This window comes from Hyperolius riggenbachi, chromosome 5 (genome assembly GCF_040937935.1).
Source record: "Hyperolius riggenbachi isolate aHypRig1 chromosome 5, aHypRig1.pri, whole genome shotgun sequence".
NCBI lineage: Eukaryota > Metazoa > Chordata > Amphibia > Anura > Hyperoliidae > Hyperolius > Hyperolius riggenbachi.
Genome location: NC_090650.1, coordinates 249103860 through 249121097, shown reverse-complemented (window position 1 = coordinate 249121097; position 17238 = coordinate 249103860). Strand labels below are relative to the sequence as shown.

Genomic DNA, 17238 nt, shown 5'->3' with positions numbered 1-17238 from the left:
GGTGGAGCATCATTTTTTCTGTATGAATAAACATTGTACTACATTTTTTAAATAGGTGGTGCAAGGCTAATTATATTGATTTAGCTATTATGTCTTATTGGGCTGTATGCAATAAACTCCGTTAAGCAGAATTACATGCGTAAAGTTTTACCGCTCAGTGAGTAAATCAGAATACAATGCATTACACTCTACTTAGACTTTACGTATGAAATTCTGCTGAACACAGTTTATTGCAAACATCCCATTGTGTATAAAGAGCTATTGTTTCTGCACACTACTGCTCACTACTGATTAATCTGTGGGTGCATCTATAAGTGATATGGACCTTAAATAAGTAATCTGACATTAATGTGCCTGGAGTTGGACTTTAAATCGATACCATTGGACATCAGATGGAGAGTTTACAAAATATTGATCATAATAGTAACACGTCTCTCAACATTTGGTCTGTGTACCTGCAGAAAGTTAATATTCAGCTTCATTTTCCTGCATATCAATAATAACTAGAAGAATAACTTAGCATTACATACAAAGGCAAATTACCAAGGTCTATAATGGTTATGGGTAAACAAAGACATGCCATATGCATGACCTAAGACCATACAGTTCCAATAGAGATTTTTATCTTGGAGACTGCGTGGGAGCAGCCCAGTAACACCAAGCGATCAGGGGCAAATGAGTATACATCATGCTTACTTGTCTTCCTAAAGGTGGCCACACACCATACAATGTTTTAAATATCTATTCAATTTAAGAATTGCAATCAATTTTTCTGACTGATTGTAACATTTCAAAAATATGACCAATGTCCCACACACCTATGTTAAATTTTTCCCCAATTATGATAAAAATGATTGGAAACTCTCAGAAAATTGCTTGGGTGTGTATATTAATAAATTGACAATCTAACACACACCATACAATCTTTAGAGAGATTAAATAAAAAATATCTGGCATTCCGGATAGATAAAAATCAAAAAAGAAGGGAAATCTGATCGGATTTATCAGTCGAATGAAAAAAAAAGCTTTCGATTTTTTCCGGAGATCCGATCGGTTTTATCGAATTGCCGTAAAATCCGATCATTTTATTGTATCGTGTGTGGCCACCTTTACAGGAAAGGCAAGATATGTTCCAGATGTATCCTGTATATCCCGTCTGTAGTTTACATTGTTTTTCTTACATATATGTATACAGCGCGCTGAAAAACAAACTATAAGGGCCCTTTTCCACCTGCAGTCGCTAGCGTTCACGCTGAACGCTAGCGATTGCTGAATCGCAAAACCGGCGATTCCCCGACGTTTTGCGGCCGCGATTTTGCTATGCTATGCACTGCATAGCAAAATCGCGGCAAATATCGCTCCGCCTCGCGTTCGGGTAAAAAACGAATCGCGGTAGTGGAAATGACCTACCGCGATTCCTATGTTAAAAAGCAAACCGTAGCGATTGTAAAATCGCTAGCGGTTTGCGACTTTGCGATTCAGCCAGCGCAAACGCGCTGGTGGAAAAGGGCCCTAAAAGAGGAGGCAGCTCTCACATCTTTCCTTTCAGTCTGGCTGCAGGGGAGCCATAGTCAATCCAGTTAAAGTGTACCTGAGGCGAATCTAAAGACAAAAGTATATATTACATATAAAGAGGGAAGCCTCTAGATCCTCCAGAGACTCTCCAATTCCTCCTGGCCCTCATTGTTGCTGCGCACGGACACCTGGAACATATCCAACAAGTGCTTGTCAGATATATACATGGTGGTGCTCCTCTTCATGCATGAGTGCAGCTGTACTGCGCCTGTTCGAATATGGCCTTTTCTGTGAGCCAAAGCTGCTTTTACCCAAGTCGCTGCATGCCACTGTGCAGGCATGGTCTTTTCAGTACAGCCACGCTCAAGCATGAAGAGTAAAGAGGTTGTGATTAAAACGGGCCATTAATTTTTCCCAGTGATTGCTTTGCGATTATTATTCATTGCAAAATGAAATTGCTGGAATATTGCCAGAAACAGTAATGTGTTTACAAGTGTGAATGGGCCCTAAAGGAGATCCTGGGCAGCAGCGTTGGTCTCCAGGAGGAAGTGGGAAGCCTCTGTTGGATCCAGAGGCTTACCGTACCTCTTTTTAGGTATCTAATTTTTGTCTTTAGCTTTGGCTCGGGTTTTTTTTAAATACAAAATAGAACTGAGGTGTCCTTAGAAAATTTGGTTCAGAGTATGTTTATCCAGTCAACAAAATTTTGATTAGCCTTCTATTGGTATTCAGTACAAAGGAGGTGTACCATTCTTAAAGGGAAGGTCCAAGCAAAAAAAAAAAAAATGAGTTTCACTTACCTGTGGCTTCTACCAGCCCCATGCAGCCATCCTGTGCCCTCGTAGTCACTCACTGCTGCTCCAGTCCCCCGCTGGCAGCTTTCTGACCTCAGAGGTCAGGGCCGAATTGCGTACATTTTTACAAATTCCCGCTAGTGCAGGAACATTAACACATACATTTTTACGCGTTAGTGGTGCAACGCGTACATTTTTGTTCCTGCACTAGCTGGAATGCGTAAAAATGTATGCAATGTGGCCCTGACCTCCGAGGTCAGAAAGCTGCCAGCGGGGGACTGGAGCAGCAGTGAGTGACTACGAGGGCACAGGATGGCTACATGGGGCTGGTAGAAGCCCCAGGTAAGTGAAACTCATTTTTTTTTTTGCTTGGACCTTCCCTTTAAAGAGGTCTAAAAGTCAACATTTCTACTTTGCTCTAAAAGATTCCTTGCAGCTTTAAAGCTACTATCCCAGAAAAAAAATTGTAGCAGAACATCATTGAAACAGTTAAACACATCACCTTGTCCTGCCACACTGGAGATAACAGTATCTTTGTTTACATTCCAGTGTTTTTACATTTGTGTGTAAACACCTTAAAACACTCTCTGAGAAGCTATCTGTGCTTCAAGCATACACACAATTCAGAACAGCTCACTAGAAGATTTTAACCCTCCCAGGACTGCCTCACGCCAATGGGCGTGGCCGCGGTGGCAGCCCCAGGGCCACCTAATGCCAATTGGCGTCAAGTGCTGGGTGTCCGCATCTCCTGCTTGGGGGGCAGAGCTCCGCTACGCCTTCAGTCTCCGAGCGGTGATTGCCATTTAGAAGACTGTTAGACGGCGAAATGTCTAATTAACGTCTAATTAACATGTACTGTGATCAGCAGCAGCGCTGTACTGGGGACAGCCGTGTCACATGGCTGTCCCCTCCGGAGGCTGGGGAGTGATCGGCTGTCATAGGCTGAAGCCTATGACAGCTGATCACGCTGATTGGCTGGCGAGGGGGAGGGAGGGAGGGAGCGGGGAAGACAACTTAAAAAAAATAGGCATTTTGAATAAAAAACAAGTAACATTAATATTTATTTTTAAAAAAACACCGGGGGGGGTGGGGATCAGACCCCACCAACAGACAGCTCTGTTGGTGGGGAGAAAAGGGGGGGGGGGAAATCACTAGTGTGCTATGTTGTGCGGCCCCGCAGCTTGGCCTTAAAGCTACAGTGGCCAATTTAACTAAAAATAGCCTGGTCTTTAGGCGGGTTTAGCACTGTGGTCCTGAAGTGGTTAATATATAATAAAAAAACAGCAGGAATAAAATGCAGTGGCAGCTTTCAGGGCAAGATAAACTACACTTTGGAAACTTGTAATTTGTAGACAGACAATATTACTTGTGCACAAAAGCAAATATGATAACTGTATGAGTAAAAATAAAAGTAGGAAAACACATTTTTATTGAATGTTATGTCAGTTTCAGACCACTTTGAAATTGTTTGCATTAATTGAAAGTGTAAACTTAAATACAGTATTATAACGATTATTCCTTTCTGTGCTTTCTTATAGATTCTGGAGATTTTGAATCCTTCTATATTTCAAGCTGAAGCTTAAACTGCATGCAAAAAGAAAAAAAAACATTAGCATAAAACTGCAGAACTTACAGTGTCCTTCTTATCACAAAAAAATAGGAATTTAGCCAAGCTGGCCATGGAGACACTGTCCCAGGATTCTCTGTTAGAGTGTCAGATCTGCTTCAATTATTACAGTCCTCGAAGAAGGCCAAAATTACTTGATTGCAAACATACATGCTGTTCTGTTTGCCTCCAGCAAATGAGGGCTAGCCAGAAAGACCTTAGATGTCCATGGTGTCGAGGTGTTACAAGACTGCCACCAGGATATTCAGTATCTCAACTGCCTGATGATCCGGATGTAGTTGCAGTAATTGCTATTCCACACACTTCAGAAAACACCCCGGTATTTATTAAATTGCCAAGCAATGGATGCTATATGTGGCCACTTCCTGTCTCCAAAGAAAGAGCTTTATTGCCCGGTGATATAGGCTGTAGATTACTACCGGCAAATCAGCAAAAGCCAGTTACAGTAGTGACAATGCCAATGGAACAGCAGCCTTTGCAAGGTTCTCTCACACAGGATATGGCAGAGGAGGAACATGAGAGAAGAGGTGTTGTCAAAAGTTCAACGTGGTCTGGAGTTTGCACTGTCATATTGGTAGCGTGTGTTCTGGTCTTCCTACTTGGAATTGTTTTGCACAACATGTCCTGTATTTCAAAGCGCTTCACTGTAATTTCATGTGGCTGAAATACTTTTGCCCTAATCTCTCTGCCACATATGTTAAAAAAGAAGCAAATATACACAGGAGCATTGTATTTTGAAACAAATATCAACTGCAAGAGGGAGGGGACTTGTTTACTTCTGGAGTCCTGGGACACAAGAGGGAGTGGCCCCAGCCTCTTCCTCTAACAGTTTGGTTAGAGATAATGAAGATTGCATGCACAGTCATCATTCTGTCTCAAACAGAACTCGTGTGGTACATTTGATTCTAGGGTAGTACGATGACTTCTTAGCTCATTGTGATATGGCCATATTCACCAGACATTGATCAAGCAACCTTCTTTTAGAGATCTGATTAAAATTGACTATGAATGGGATAGCGAAAGCTCAAAACTCAAAGGCTAATACAGTTGTTTTAAATGAATTCAGGTAGTTTTGAAAACGATTGGTTAAATTATGCATTGAGCGCATCAATATCTATCTACATACATCTCAGGTCTTCTTACAACGAAGAGGCTGTAATAGGAATATAACTTTTATAGTACATTAAAAACTGTACTATGCTAAAGTGATTGTTTCTCATATTATCAGTATCCTGTGCTTTGTTACCAGGTGCCTACAAACAGATGTGCTTGAATGTATATTAGGGTATGTAAGGTTGAGGTTTCAAGCTAATCTGTGTCATGCAGATGATACATGGTGGTGTGTATTTTACACTCTATGATGATCATGAATGGAACAAGCCCATCACCTTGCAATAAAAGATAATAGTCACATCATGGTGTCACGCCTGGTGAGTCACAGCACTTAGTATTCTTATACAGTGTTGTGTGGAGCAAGACGTTAATCTCAAAAGGCCACAAGTAATGAATCCGCTTTTGATGTACCGTAATTTGCAATCATTTTTCCAGTTTCACACACTCCCTTTTCTAGAAATACAATCAGTGAAATTATATGTTTGTCAGATGTTACATTGCTGAGGGGACATAAATGTGAAAGGTCATTGTTTGAATATGCTCCTTTTTACTTAATAACATACGCCTGTTGAAAGCCAAAGGAGACATGAAATGGATATCAAAGGTTAGAACAAAACTGTAGATGGATAGGCAAAATTAGGGATTGATGAGTGCTTATTATGTTATATTATTTTGTATGCCATTGTCCTTGTGAATGTGATTCATTGTTAAAATATGATTACACTTGTGGATTAAAAATATAGATTTGTCAACATTAAGACTTCCACTTTTGGTAATATTTTCTGCTATATTTGGACTAAAAATGTTTATTGGTAGTTCTTAGAAAGATAATTTGCAAAAAACATAAATCAATTTCTTATCTTCCTTCCCCCGATCCCTTTTTTCTCTCCACCCAAACCAAAAACCCCATCCCCCCCCCCCCCCCCCGCCTCCCCTGTTCTTTTTTTCCTTTCTTTTTGTTGTTTTTTGCGTGATTTACTTTTTATGCAAGCAGGTGTTCTGCTGTATATATTTTGAAGTAATTAAACACATGCCTGCATATTCATTTGCTTTGTAGTGACAATATTATAATGTGTATATACAGTTTCTTAAAATAAAATCAATCAACATTCTTACAGAGGTATAATCTGAAGATTTCTAATGCTATTTTTCATACATGTTATTTGGCAAAAAAAACTGTGCAAAAATATGAAATTTTTATATTAGGAGGACATTTTATATTGGCAATATGTATATTTACATACAGACAATTCTGATTTTGCGATCTTTACCTATTTGGAAAGTTGTGTTGACCACCACAGATATATCTGAATGCAGCCAGTTTTTACAGTAGATGTAGAAATTATTGCAAAAGAGTCTAAACTTATCTATTGCTTTAAAAAAATGATCCTTGCAATTCCCATTCAATAAACTGAACATTCACTGTGCACAATCAGATACCTGCTTAGGCACTGACATCGGCGCTAACACCCGGAAGTAATAAATAAAATTACTGTACATATTTAATGTATAAGGAATAAGTGTTTTTCCATTTCCTCCTTTCCCAAGCCATCATTCTTTGACAGCCATGGAAGTGGCCAATTCTGGTGTGCTTCTCTAGCCCTCCCTGCCACCTCTTCATGTGACCATCCATTCAGAGTGTTCAACCATTCCCCCATATGCGACCATGCCACTGCCACCTGCATTAGACTAAGGTGCAGAGCAGACCTATCCCAGAGCAATGTGCATACATGATGTCATCTCAAATACACAGAAAAAGGATGGAGAATTGAAAGTTATGGCATCATTCCTATTCATCTTATTTAACAACAATATAAAGTCTGACAGAGAGGACTTCAAACTTCAAACTATTGTAGTCTAGAGCTATTACTGCTGACTAAAGATTATACAGCAGTAAAAAAAAAATAATGAATTGCCAACAGACCAAATAGATTAGAGAACAGTCAGCGTCACATACACTGGGGGAACCAAATGCAAAGACACACAGTAACACTTCCTGTGGCCAGGCTTCTAGGTCAATTTAAAAGCTTACAGTCCACAAACCACAAACAAATACAGACAGATGGAAAGTCCCATTCTCTTTTTATCTCTCTCTCTATGTCTATGTATATGTATGTGTATATATTCTTACTAATTTTCTGACACAGTTTTACTTGAGACCTTTTTAACTATAGAGGAAAAATAATTTACTGCTTTTGTGATGCATCAGTAATGAGATTCTGTGACTTGGAGAGGACATTGCTGCTCTTCAGACTGACTGTTGCTCCTCTTCATGGTTGCATAGCATTGTTGTTCATATTTTAGTCTGACTAGCCAGACCTGCTAACCTGTTCATGCCACTTAAGGCTCATACACACGGGGCACAACTGTTGCCACAAACACGTGGCACGCGCATGTCTGGGCGACAGTTGCCCCGTGTGTATGAGGTGCGCATTTCGGACTGTCGCTGGAGACAGCACTTGGCGTGCGATTGAAAAGTTCAATTGCCGGCAACTTCTGTCTTTGCAACTGTCGCTAGTCCACCACGCGTACTGCGTGTGTATGTGCGGATTAGCGACAGCTACCCCCAACTGTGAACGGAGCTTCCGGCGGGGGGGCCGAACCTTTGGCGACAGCTTCCGCCGCGTCTCTGCCTTTTGGGCAGAGACGTGTAGACAGCTGTCGCCGAGCTGTTGCACACACGTCTCCTGTGTGCTAGCAACAGCAACGACCGTAGCCCGTGTGTATGTACCATTAGACCCACATAGGCTACACTAACTCTTTCAATATTTTTTTAAACCTAAAGCTATTACACATTGCTCTGGGCAACACTGATCAATCAGTAGTTTTCACCAAAAATGTTGGGGAAATCAAGGTAAATCCAAGATGGTCACCACACCTTGACTATTTATAATAGAATATGGGTGTACCAAATAAAACAATTAGGAATCATCACCAAAATTGCAAATTTATTTAACTAAATTTAAATAAAAAAGCATACAGTGAAGATTTCATTAATGTTTCACAAATACATAAAGTGAATGACAGCGATGGCACCACTCTGTCTCTGACTCCATTCCTTTCCTTTCAAGCAACGACATGTAAATTGGGAACAATTACTAAAAAGTAATTTAGTACAGCGATGGTTAGGTACATTATGGCCAGGTGACCTTACATGAACTGGGTAGTACAGTTCACCAGCCTTTAAAGAAGAACTTTAGTGGAAAGGGAAAAAAATAAATAAATCAATACATTGCAAAGTGAGAAGTTAAATAGAAGAGATCAAGAAATGAATATTTGTCAGGTAATCCTACCTAATAAAAGCTAAGACAGAACTAACTGCTATTAACTATAACCATACCAACCACACCCACTAACAATGCGACAGGCTAAAAGTTTTTTTTTTTTGTTATAGCTATACATATGCACAGAGGGAGATGCTGGTTGCTTGGCAGTTGAAAACAGACATTATTTGGCATGATGCAACAAGGTTCACAGACAGGAAACTGTCATGATCTAGGTCCTGAAATCACTGTGTGGGAGGAGTATCACCACAATATCAGCCATACAGACCTCCCCCCCCTCCCCCCATGATCTATTCAAGAAAAGGTAAAGATTTCACATGGGAAAGGGGGTATCCGCTACTGACTGGGATGAAGTTAAATCCTTAGTTAAAGTTCCTTTTTAAACCAGTCATGTGGCATATGCAGTGGCAGGCATGCTGAAAAATGCGACCTTAGCTTTCTTCCTCCTGCCCACTGGACACATACTCAGTTTATTGTTGGAAAGCACGGATCCAATGGTGTGTGTCTTTTTCTAAACTACCTTGTTTCTCGCAATACAGCTTAAAGGGATACTGTAGGGGGGTCGGGGGAAAATGAGCTGAACTTACCCGGGGCTTCTAATGGTCCCCCGCAGACATCCTGTGTTGGCGCAGCCACTCACCGATGCTCCGGCCCCGCCTCTAGTTCACTTCTGGAATTTCTGACTTTAAAGTCAGAAAACCACTGCGCCTGCACGCCCGTGTCGTCGCTCCCGCTGATGTCACCAGGAGTGTACTGCGCAGACACAGACCATACTTGGCCTGCGCTGTGCGCTCTTGATGACATCAGCGGGATCGAGGACACGGCAACGCAGGCGCAGTGGTTTTCAGACTTTAAAGTCTGAAATTCCAGAAGTGAACCGGAGGCGGGGCCGGAGCATCGGTGAGTGGCTGCGCCAACACAGGATGTCTGCGGGGGACCGTTAGAAGCCCCGGGTAAGTTCAACTCATTTCCCCCTGACCCCCCCTACAGTATCCCTTTAAGCAGCAAAGGTTCTTATCTGCCATCTATCATCATGTCTGCCAGTGTGAATGTGGTGTTCGTTTGTATTTATTTTCATTCTCCATGCTTCTTACAGTGCTGTAGTTTGTAAATGCAATATGTCTGATTCTGCTTTTATTAACTGTTTTACCCCTGGTACTGTGATTAATGGGAGTAGACCATAAAATCATTTCTTTTGAAATACTTTCCTATGGATGTGTTTAATGCTTCTATATTTTTTAAAGTAAATATAATTTAAATTATTTCATGTGTATTCTGTGTAGTCAGCAAGTGGATTTTCTAACAATCCAGGAAGAAAAACTTGATGTCTACTAATGACTTTTTATGACATCAGATTATATGACAACAAAGACTGATCCTGGAGACACACCGGAGAACATTTTTGGGGTCGTTTTCATTTTAAAAATTCATTTTTTTTTTTTAAACAAAAAAGACCCACAAAATGCTCTCTGGTGTGACAGGACCCTAATATTGAGTCTTTCAGGGGTCAGGATAATCTATCTGGTTGCCTACTCAGTGATTTTAATGTAGAAGATAATGTTCATTGACGTCTGTGTCAGAGAAGGAGCTACTGGTAGGTTTTGCAATCTGAGTAACATGGCAACACACTACAGTAAACATGTATTTGCAGAAGACGTTTTAACATAAACTAAAAAGACAAAAACAAAATTACAGTGTTAGTTTCCCTTGAATTCTCTTCCTTCTACCTCAGTGACTTCTCTGCTTTTTTTGTACATTGTAATGCTGAACACTAACGTACCACCTACACCTACAGCTTTTTCAATAAAGAAGTATAGTATATACAAGTTTGAGGTTCTATATTGAAATTTGAAAAGCAACCTACAGGAAAGGAAGACAACTAACACACCCAAGCGATGCACATGAATACATGTCAAGCACATCAAGTCTAGAGTGTTTAAAAGATTGCCGCAGTCACAGAAATCCTGTCCTAAAGCATACTGTGTTGCCTGGAGGTACCTGAACCTGTGATTTTATATACGAGAATGGTAAATTGGTGGAAACCAGGGAACATTTGACTAAACTCAGTGTCCTCTATTGAGGTTTCTCAATTTGTATTTCTATGATTGGGATTCTGATAAGGATATAACAAGTTCTGTAACTGCTGATCACAACTGATAGAATAACATATCAAAACATATTTTATCAACATAATATTATTGGATAACATGACAGGATCAGAGGCACTATGATATTTAAAATTACAAATTAATTCTAGTGATGGGTAAATTGTCTACCTTCATGCCATGTTAACTTTCACAAAAAAAAGGAAATCTATCTTTAGTTTCGAAAATTTTTATTGAATGTTGGCAGAAGAATCAGGCAAGAGTATATCTGGATTCCTTACGCAGGGGGCAAAGATAATAGCAGGAAATCATGAACATACATTAACAATAACAGCAAAATTGGGTAAACAGGGTACCAAAGCAACAGGGAGATAGGCTAGAGATGTTGCAAAAATGATACAGAATCTTTACTATACATGACACGTTTAATGCCAGAAATTTAGGTAAAGAAAGTGGCATAACGAAGACCGTTGTTATCAGCATAGTCAACCCAGGGTGACCACGTGTTGCTAAACTGCAGCATCCGGTCATCCGAAATAGCTATCATTCTCTCCAAAATCATAATTCTATGAACTTTGTCGATCACATGATCTAGAGATAAGTGAGGATCCTTCCAGCGTGAGGCTAGGTATGACTTTGCGGAATTTAGGATGTGTTGGATTAGCCTATGGGCTGGGTGTTTTATGTTATTAGGTTTGTCTCCCATCAAAAAGACGGATGGGGTAGGAGAGAATGGTATCTGAAGAACAGTCGCTATCAGTCCAGCAACCCGCGACCAGAATCTGGTAACCAGGGGGCAGGTCCACCACATGTGAACTAGAGTTCCCTAGGAGCCACAGCCTCTATAGCACAAGGGGGAAGCTTGGGGGAAGATGCCAGAGACCCGCTCCGGAGTTAGGTAGGCTCTATGGAGGAGTTTGACGTTGGTCTCTAAAATCGAGTAATAGAGGCTTCCCTTCATCAGGGTTTCAAAACAATGCCCCCACCTTTTGGGTGTAAGGTGAAAGTTGAGGTCGGCCTCCCATTTCTCCAGAACAGTGTCCATGGCAGCTTGAGCCCGAGCAGCCTGTTGAGCATACAGATATGAGATAATACCACCCTCTAGGGGTGAGACTTTGCAAAAATTCTCAAAATGTGTGAATGAGGTGTCAGATGATAGTGGGCCTAGGGTAGACCAGAAATGGTAAACTTGTTGAAGGTGGAAAAGTTGATGAGGCCTGCAGGAAAGCGATTCAGATAGAGTGGAAGGGGGGGGGGGGTCAGAATCCCCAGCCTTTGGAATTTAGCTAAGTTAGTATGATGGGAAGGGATTAGCCATGCCAAATCAGTGTTTAGACCTGGAGGAAAGTCAGGGTTACCAAATAGTCGAGTAGATAGCGAAGGGGTAGCCTGTAGGCTTAATACAAACCGATATCTTTTCCAGATCTTTAAGGTATGTAGAGTGTAGGGGGAGGCGGATAAAAGTTGGGAAGGGTGCACCAGTGAAGACCAAACCAGGGATTCAACTGTGTATGGTTTCAGTAGAGATGATTCAATGTTTACCCATAAAGGTGCATTAGGTCCAGCCTGAGAAGGTGGGATATGAGCTAATTGAGAAGCTATGTAGTAATTGTAGAAGTTGGGGACAGCTGGGCCCCCTGCATACTTAGGGAGTTGCATCCTCTTAGAGGATATTCGAGGAGGCTTATGAGCCCATGTAAATTTAGAAACTTCCCTTTGGAGAGGGGCCAGAGAGTCTTTAGGGACTAAAATAGGGAGGACCCTGAAGTAGTAGAGGATCTTGGGAAGCAAGGTCATACGTACTGCATGAATCCGGCCGCTAAGTGATATCGGGAGTTTGGTCCAGGTAGCGAGTAAGTTTAGAAGGTTGGATAAAAGAGGGGTATAGTTGAGGTGAAACATATCAGAGGGATTTTTAGCAAGTTTCACTCCCAGATATTTTACATATTTATGTTGGGTATGGAACCCGAAATGGGAGGCAAGGGCAGAGACGGTGGAGCTAGGGATGTTAAGGGGGAGGAATTCTGATTTTGTGATGTTCAGAGACAAACCGGATAGGTCTTTAAAGGTTGATAATAGGTTCAGTAATAAGGGTATAGATGTAGTAGGGCTGGTTAAAGTTAGGGCCAGGTCATCTGCAAATAACGATAATTTATAGGTACGTCCGCCTATTTGGTAACCCTGAATGTCTGATGCCAGTCTAACCTTGATTGCGAGAGGCTCCATGCAGAGCGCAAATAATGCTGGGGATAGGGGGCAGCCTTGCCGTGTTCCCCTTTCTATGTTAATTGAAGATCGACGTGTGGAGGGAAGTTTGAGAGATGCGGTTGGAAGGGAGTACAACGATTTGATTGCCTGGAGAAAGGGACCAGTGATACCAAATCTTTGTAGAGTATGAAGCATAAATGGCCAAGATAGGGTATCAAATGCCTTTTCAATATCGAGAAGGAGCACTGCCAAGGGGTGCTTAAGGCGATGAGCATGGTGTATAATATTAAGGAGTTTCCGGATATTGTCTGTAGCCTGGCGTTGGGGGATGAATCCCACCTGGTCTTTGTGGATGAGTGAAGGTAGGAATTTATTAAGGCGAGAAACGAGGACTGAAGTAAATATTTTATAATCAGAGTTTAGGAGGGATATGGGGCGATAGTTGGGAGGATTTAAAGGGTCGCGGCCCTTTTTTGGAATAACTGCTATTGAGGAGGCTAAAAATTCAGGGGGAACCGAGGCACCTCTAAGGATAGAGTTAAAGAGTGAGGTTAGGTGGGGGATTAAGATATCAGAAAATTTCTTATAATAAGATGCAGCGAAGCCATCAGGACCCGGGGCTTTGTGGCTTTTAAGGTGTTTTATTACCTCTTCGACTTCTTCTAGTGAGATAGGAAGGTTAAGTGAGCTTGCTGATAAAGGTGAAAGGCATGGGATTGGCAGGTTTGACATAAAAGACTGGGGGTCTTGGTCAGAAGAGAGGGGAGGTTGGGAGTATAATGAGGCATAATACTGAAGAAATCTGTCGTGGATTTCATCAGGATTGCAGGTTTCCCTACCATTAGAAAGCCTGATCTTCCTGACGCCGTTTAGCTGTTGTTTCTCCCTGAGTTTGGCAGCAAGCCAACGATCAGGTTTGTTGAGTAGCTTGTGACAGCGAGATTGAGTCCACCGATAGACCTTCTCAGCCTGATGGGAGAGAAGAAGGTCAATTTGTAGTTTGGTGTCTTTAATTAGTTTGTATAGATATAGGGAGGGGGAAGCCTGATGCTCAGCGACGAGTTTGTTGAGTTTGTATTGTAGATTGCGTATAGATTCAGAGTGCTCCTTCTTGATATGTGAAGCTAGCCTGATAATCTGGCCTCTGATATATGCCTTGTGGGATAGCCATAAGGAAGATTTGGCTATATCTGGCGTGTTATTAATTTCAAAGAATTCTGTAAGATGTTGAGATAGGTCAGCCACTACCGTGGGGTTGGTTAAAAGAGATTCATTTAATCGCCAGGAGCGGTTGAGGCATTTTGGGGACTGAGAGTTAAAGGTAGCAAGAACCATGTCATGGTCTGACCATGAACACGGTAGGTGGCGGGCATAGATTAGGTTTAAAATGCTATTGGCGTTAGCGAAGATAAGATCAATGCGTGAGTGTGAGCAATGATGGGGGGAGTAATAAGTGTAACCCTTAACTTGCCCATGAAATTCCCTCCAGACGTCGACCAGAGTCAGAGAGTCTAACATTTTGTGAAGAGATTTTAGCTTGGTCTGGGTCAATCTATAATCACGTGATGTAGAGGAGTCAAGGTTTGGGACAAGGACAACATTGAAATCTCCACACCAGTAGAGGTGCTCGTAATTTAAAGTCAAGAGGTGGTTGGTGCATGCTCTGAAAGTTGCTAGGGGATCACTCGGGTGAGAGTAAGAGGAGACTAGGCAGACTCGTTTTGAGTGAAGCGTGCCAAGCAAAATAAGGAAGCGGCCCAGATTATCAGGGATAGCCTGTTCTATCTCCAGGGGGAATGAGTTGTGAAGAAGTAGTGCAACTCCAAGAGTCTTCCTGGAGGGAGAGGAGGCATAATAAATTTGCCTGTATTGAGCGTGAATAAATTTCGGGAAGGAAGCTTGAGTAAAATGGGTCCCCTGCAAGGCAATTACGTCGGGCTTATGAGTCAAGTAGTTTTGCATGGCCTTTCATCGTTTGGGGGGGAATTAAATCCCCGAACATTATGGGAGATAATTCTACACATGGGGAGTAGTTAGGTGGTGTATGCTAATACCCATTATAGTAGTGGAAGGTCTAGTTTTACCATAGATTCTGTCATATAGGGGGGACACATCCCGTATAGTGCAAATGTAATGTATTGCAGCCTGGTACCATAGATGAGATAAACTAAAAACCAAAAATAACATAAGAGAAACAAAGAAATAGAGGAAAATATTCCTCTCCAGGCGATTCACAGATGTAGGGGACCATATTAAAGGGACCCACATGCGTGAATCTAATTGGGGATCAGCATAGCTATCTCCGGAGAACCTGAAATATGAAAGGTTAATTAGAAACAATGTGAGCCTCTGTGCTGAGGTAAACATAAAACAGCATCATAAGCATTATTAGCGGAGTTACTTGCTCTAAGAGGAAGAAACATTAGGAACACTCAAATGCTATGAGGTAAGATAATAACTAAGTAATAGGATCAAGATAGCCAAGTCAAGATAGCTGGAGTGATGCGTCCAAAGTGGCATATTACTGCAAAAGAGAAGCCTCAGGCCGTGAGCGTATAAGGCAGTCATTGATAGGGGTAGCGAGAAAAAATGCAGGAAGCCCGGTGACCTAGCCAGAGGCGTTCCATAAGGATGCGGCATACACTCATTGAGTTCAATAACAATACTTCCAACATGGAGGATAATAACAGTAAAAAAGTAGAAACAGACGACTATCAATACGATACCTAGGGGTCAAAGTTAAATTGACTGAGAAGAGTGAGCTGGTGAGGAGGGAGAAGAAGGATTTTCGGAGGTTCTGCGATGTCTGCGATGGGTGACCTCGGTCCAAACTCGGGTCGGTCTCGGGGGACGTTGTGGAAGTGACTCCGCAGCAAGAGGAGGGAGTTGTAGGCCAGACTGTTCCAGAGCTAGGCGCGCTTTGGCGAACGACTTGCAGGAGAAGTTCTTGTTGTTATATTGAAAGCACAGGGAGAAGGGGAATCCCCATTTATATTTGACAGAGGCTGCGGTCAAGGCTTGAGTTGCTGGTCTCATGTCTCTTCTCCTTGCCAGCGTGAGGGGAGACAGGTCTGCAAAGAGGCGGACTGAGTTGGGGAGGCCCGGGAGCTCGTTCAGAGGCCTAGCAGCAGCTAGGATGGTGTCTCGCATCTCCTCAAATTGCATCTTAAGGACAATGTCCCGGGGGAGATCAGTGTTGCGAGGGCGTTGCAAGGCCCGGTGTATTCGAACAATTCTAAACTCCTGGGGATCAAGCTGCGGGAGAAGAGCAGCGAAGAGGTTGAGAGCCATCTCTTTCAGGTTGGTAATGGCCTCTGGGACCCCCCGTATGCGGATGTTCGCTCTTCGGGACCTATTCTCAAGATCCTCTAGCTTCAGTTCCATGGTCTGGATCTTTTCATCCTGGTCGTCGATTTGTAGTTTATCAGCAGCAACTGCGTCAACTAGAGAGTCGGCCTGCTTTTCAAGGGTAGCCACCCGATCTCCTACCTCTTTGATTTGGTTAGATAGGTCCGTCACAGCTGCCGCCAGCTCTCGTTTGAATAGCCTGCTGATGTCCCTGTAGAGCTGTTGGGATTGTTGGCTCGTAAGAGGGACCTCCGTAGCAGATTGCGGTGATTCAGGTAGGGAGACAGGCGAGCCAGGATCCGGGGAGGGAGGCTGAGATGCAGTCGCAGACGGAGCGGCGGCGGCCATCTTAGAGCTCGTGGCAGCAGGCCCGAAATGGTCCTTGAGCTTGTGTTGCTTGTTTTGCTTCTTGGGGAGCTCTGGCAGGGGCTGCTTATCCCTCTTTCCCCTCCTGGACATTTCACCAAGCGAGGGTGTAAGGAAGATGCCGGATTTTGGAGGGTGTGAGGCTATTGCAGGACGAAATCAGGAACCCGGAGACGGAGTTCAGCCAACTAGCGTCTGCTCATGGCTGCTCCGCGCATGCGCCCCTCAAAAAAAAAAGGAAATCTATCTTTAATCAAAATGTTCCCCAAAGAAAACCAAAAATTACCCAAAAGCTGTTACACCAAGCCCAAGCTAATAAAGTTTATTGGTTAAGCCAAGAAAATACTAACACCATTTGAAAACGAGGAGTACCCCACATCAAAATACTAAATAATTATACTAATATATTAGCAGCTCTTTTACAATACAATAACATGTATTGTTCAAGTATATTTTTATTTATATAGCAACAACATCTTTAGCAGCGCTGTTCAGAGTATATTGTATTGTCACTCACTAACTGTCCCTCAGAGGAGCTCACAATCTAATCCCTACCATTGTCATATGTCTATGTATGTATGTATCGTGTAGTGTATGTATGGTAGTCTAGGGCTAATTTTTGGGGGTAGCCAATTAACTTATCTGTATGTTTTTGGGATGTGGGAGGAAACCGGAGTGCCCGGAGGAAATCCATACAGACATGGGGAGAACATACAAACTCAGTGCAGATAGTGTCCTAGCTTGGATTCAAGCTTGAGACCCAGTGCTGCAAGGCGAGAGTACTAAACACTACACCACATGCTGCCCATATTAAATGAATACATAGAATAGATACATACAACAGATACATTTATGCTGCACAACGTACATCTGTATTA

General features: G+C 42.4%; 1 protein-coding gene across 5 annotated transcripts in view; it reads left to right on the top strand.

Annotated features, from left to right (window-relative positions):
• RNF152 (ring finger protein 152) overlaps positions 1-6130 on the top strand; it is a 46097-nt gene extending 39967 nt beyond the window's left edge. For all 5 annotated transcript variants that reach the window (XM_068236747.1, XM_068236749.1, XM_068236752.1 and 2 more), the window contains exon 2: positions 3848-6130. In XM_068236747.1, coding sequence (XP_068092848.1) covers positions 3989-4600 — 612 coding nt within the window. In that variant the 5' untranslated portion in view covers positions 3848-3988 and the 3' untranslated portion in view covers positions 4601-6130. The remainder of the gene's footprint in view (positions 1-3847) is intronic.
• The last annotated feature ends 11108 nt before the right edge of the window (positions 6131-17238 follow it).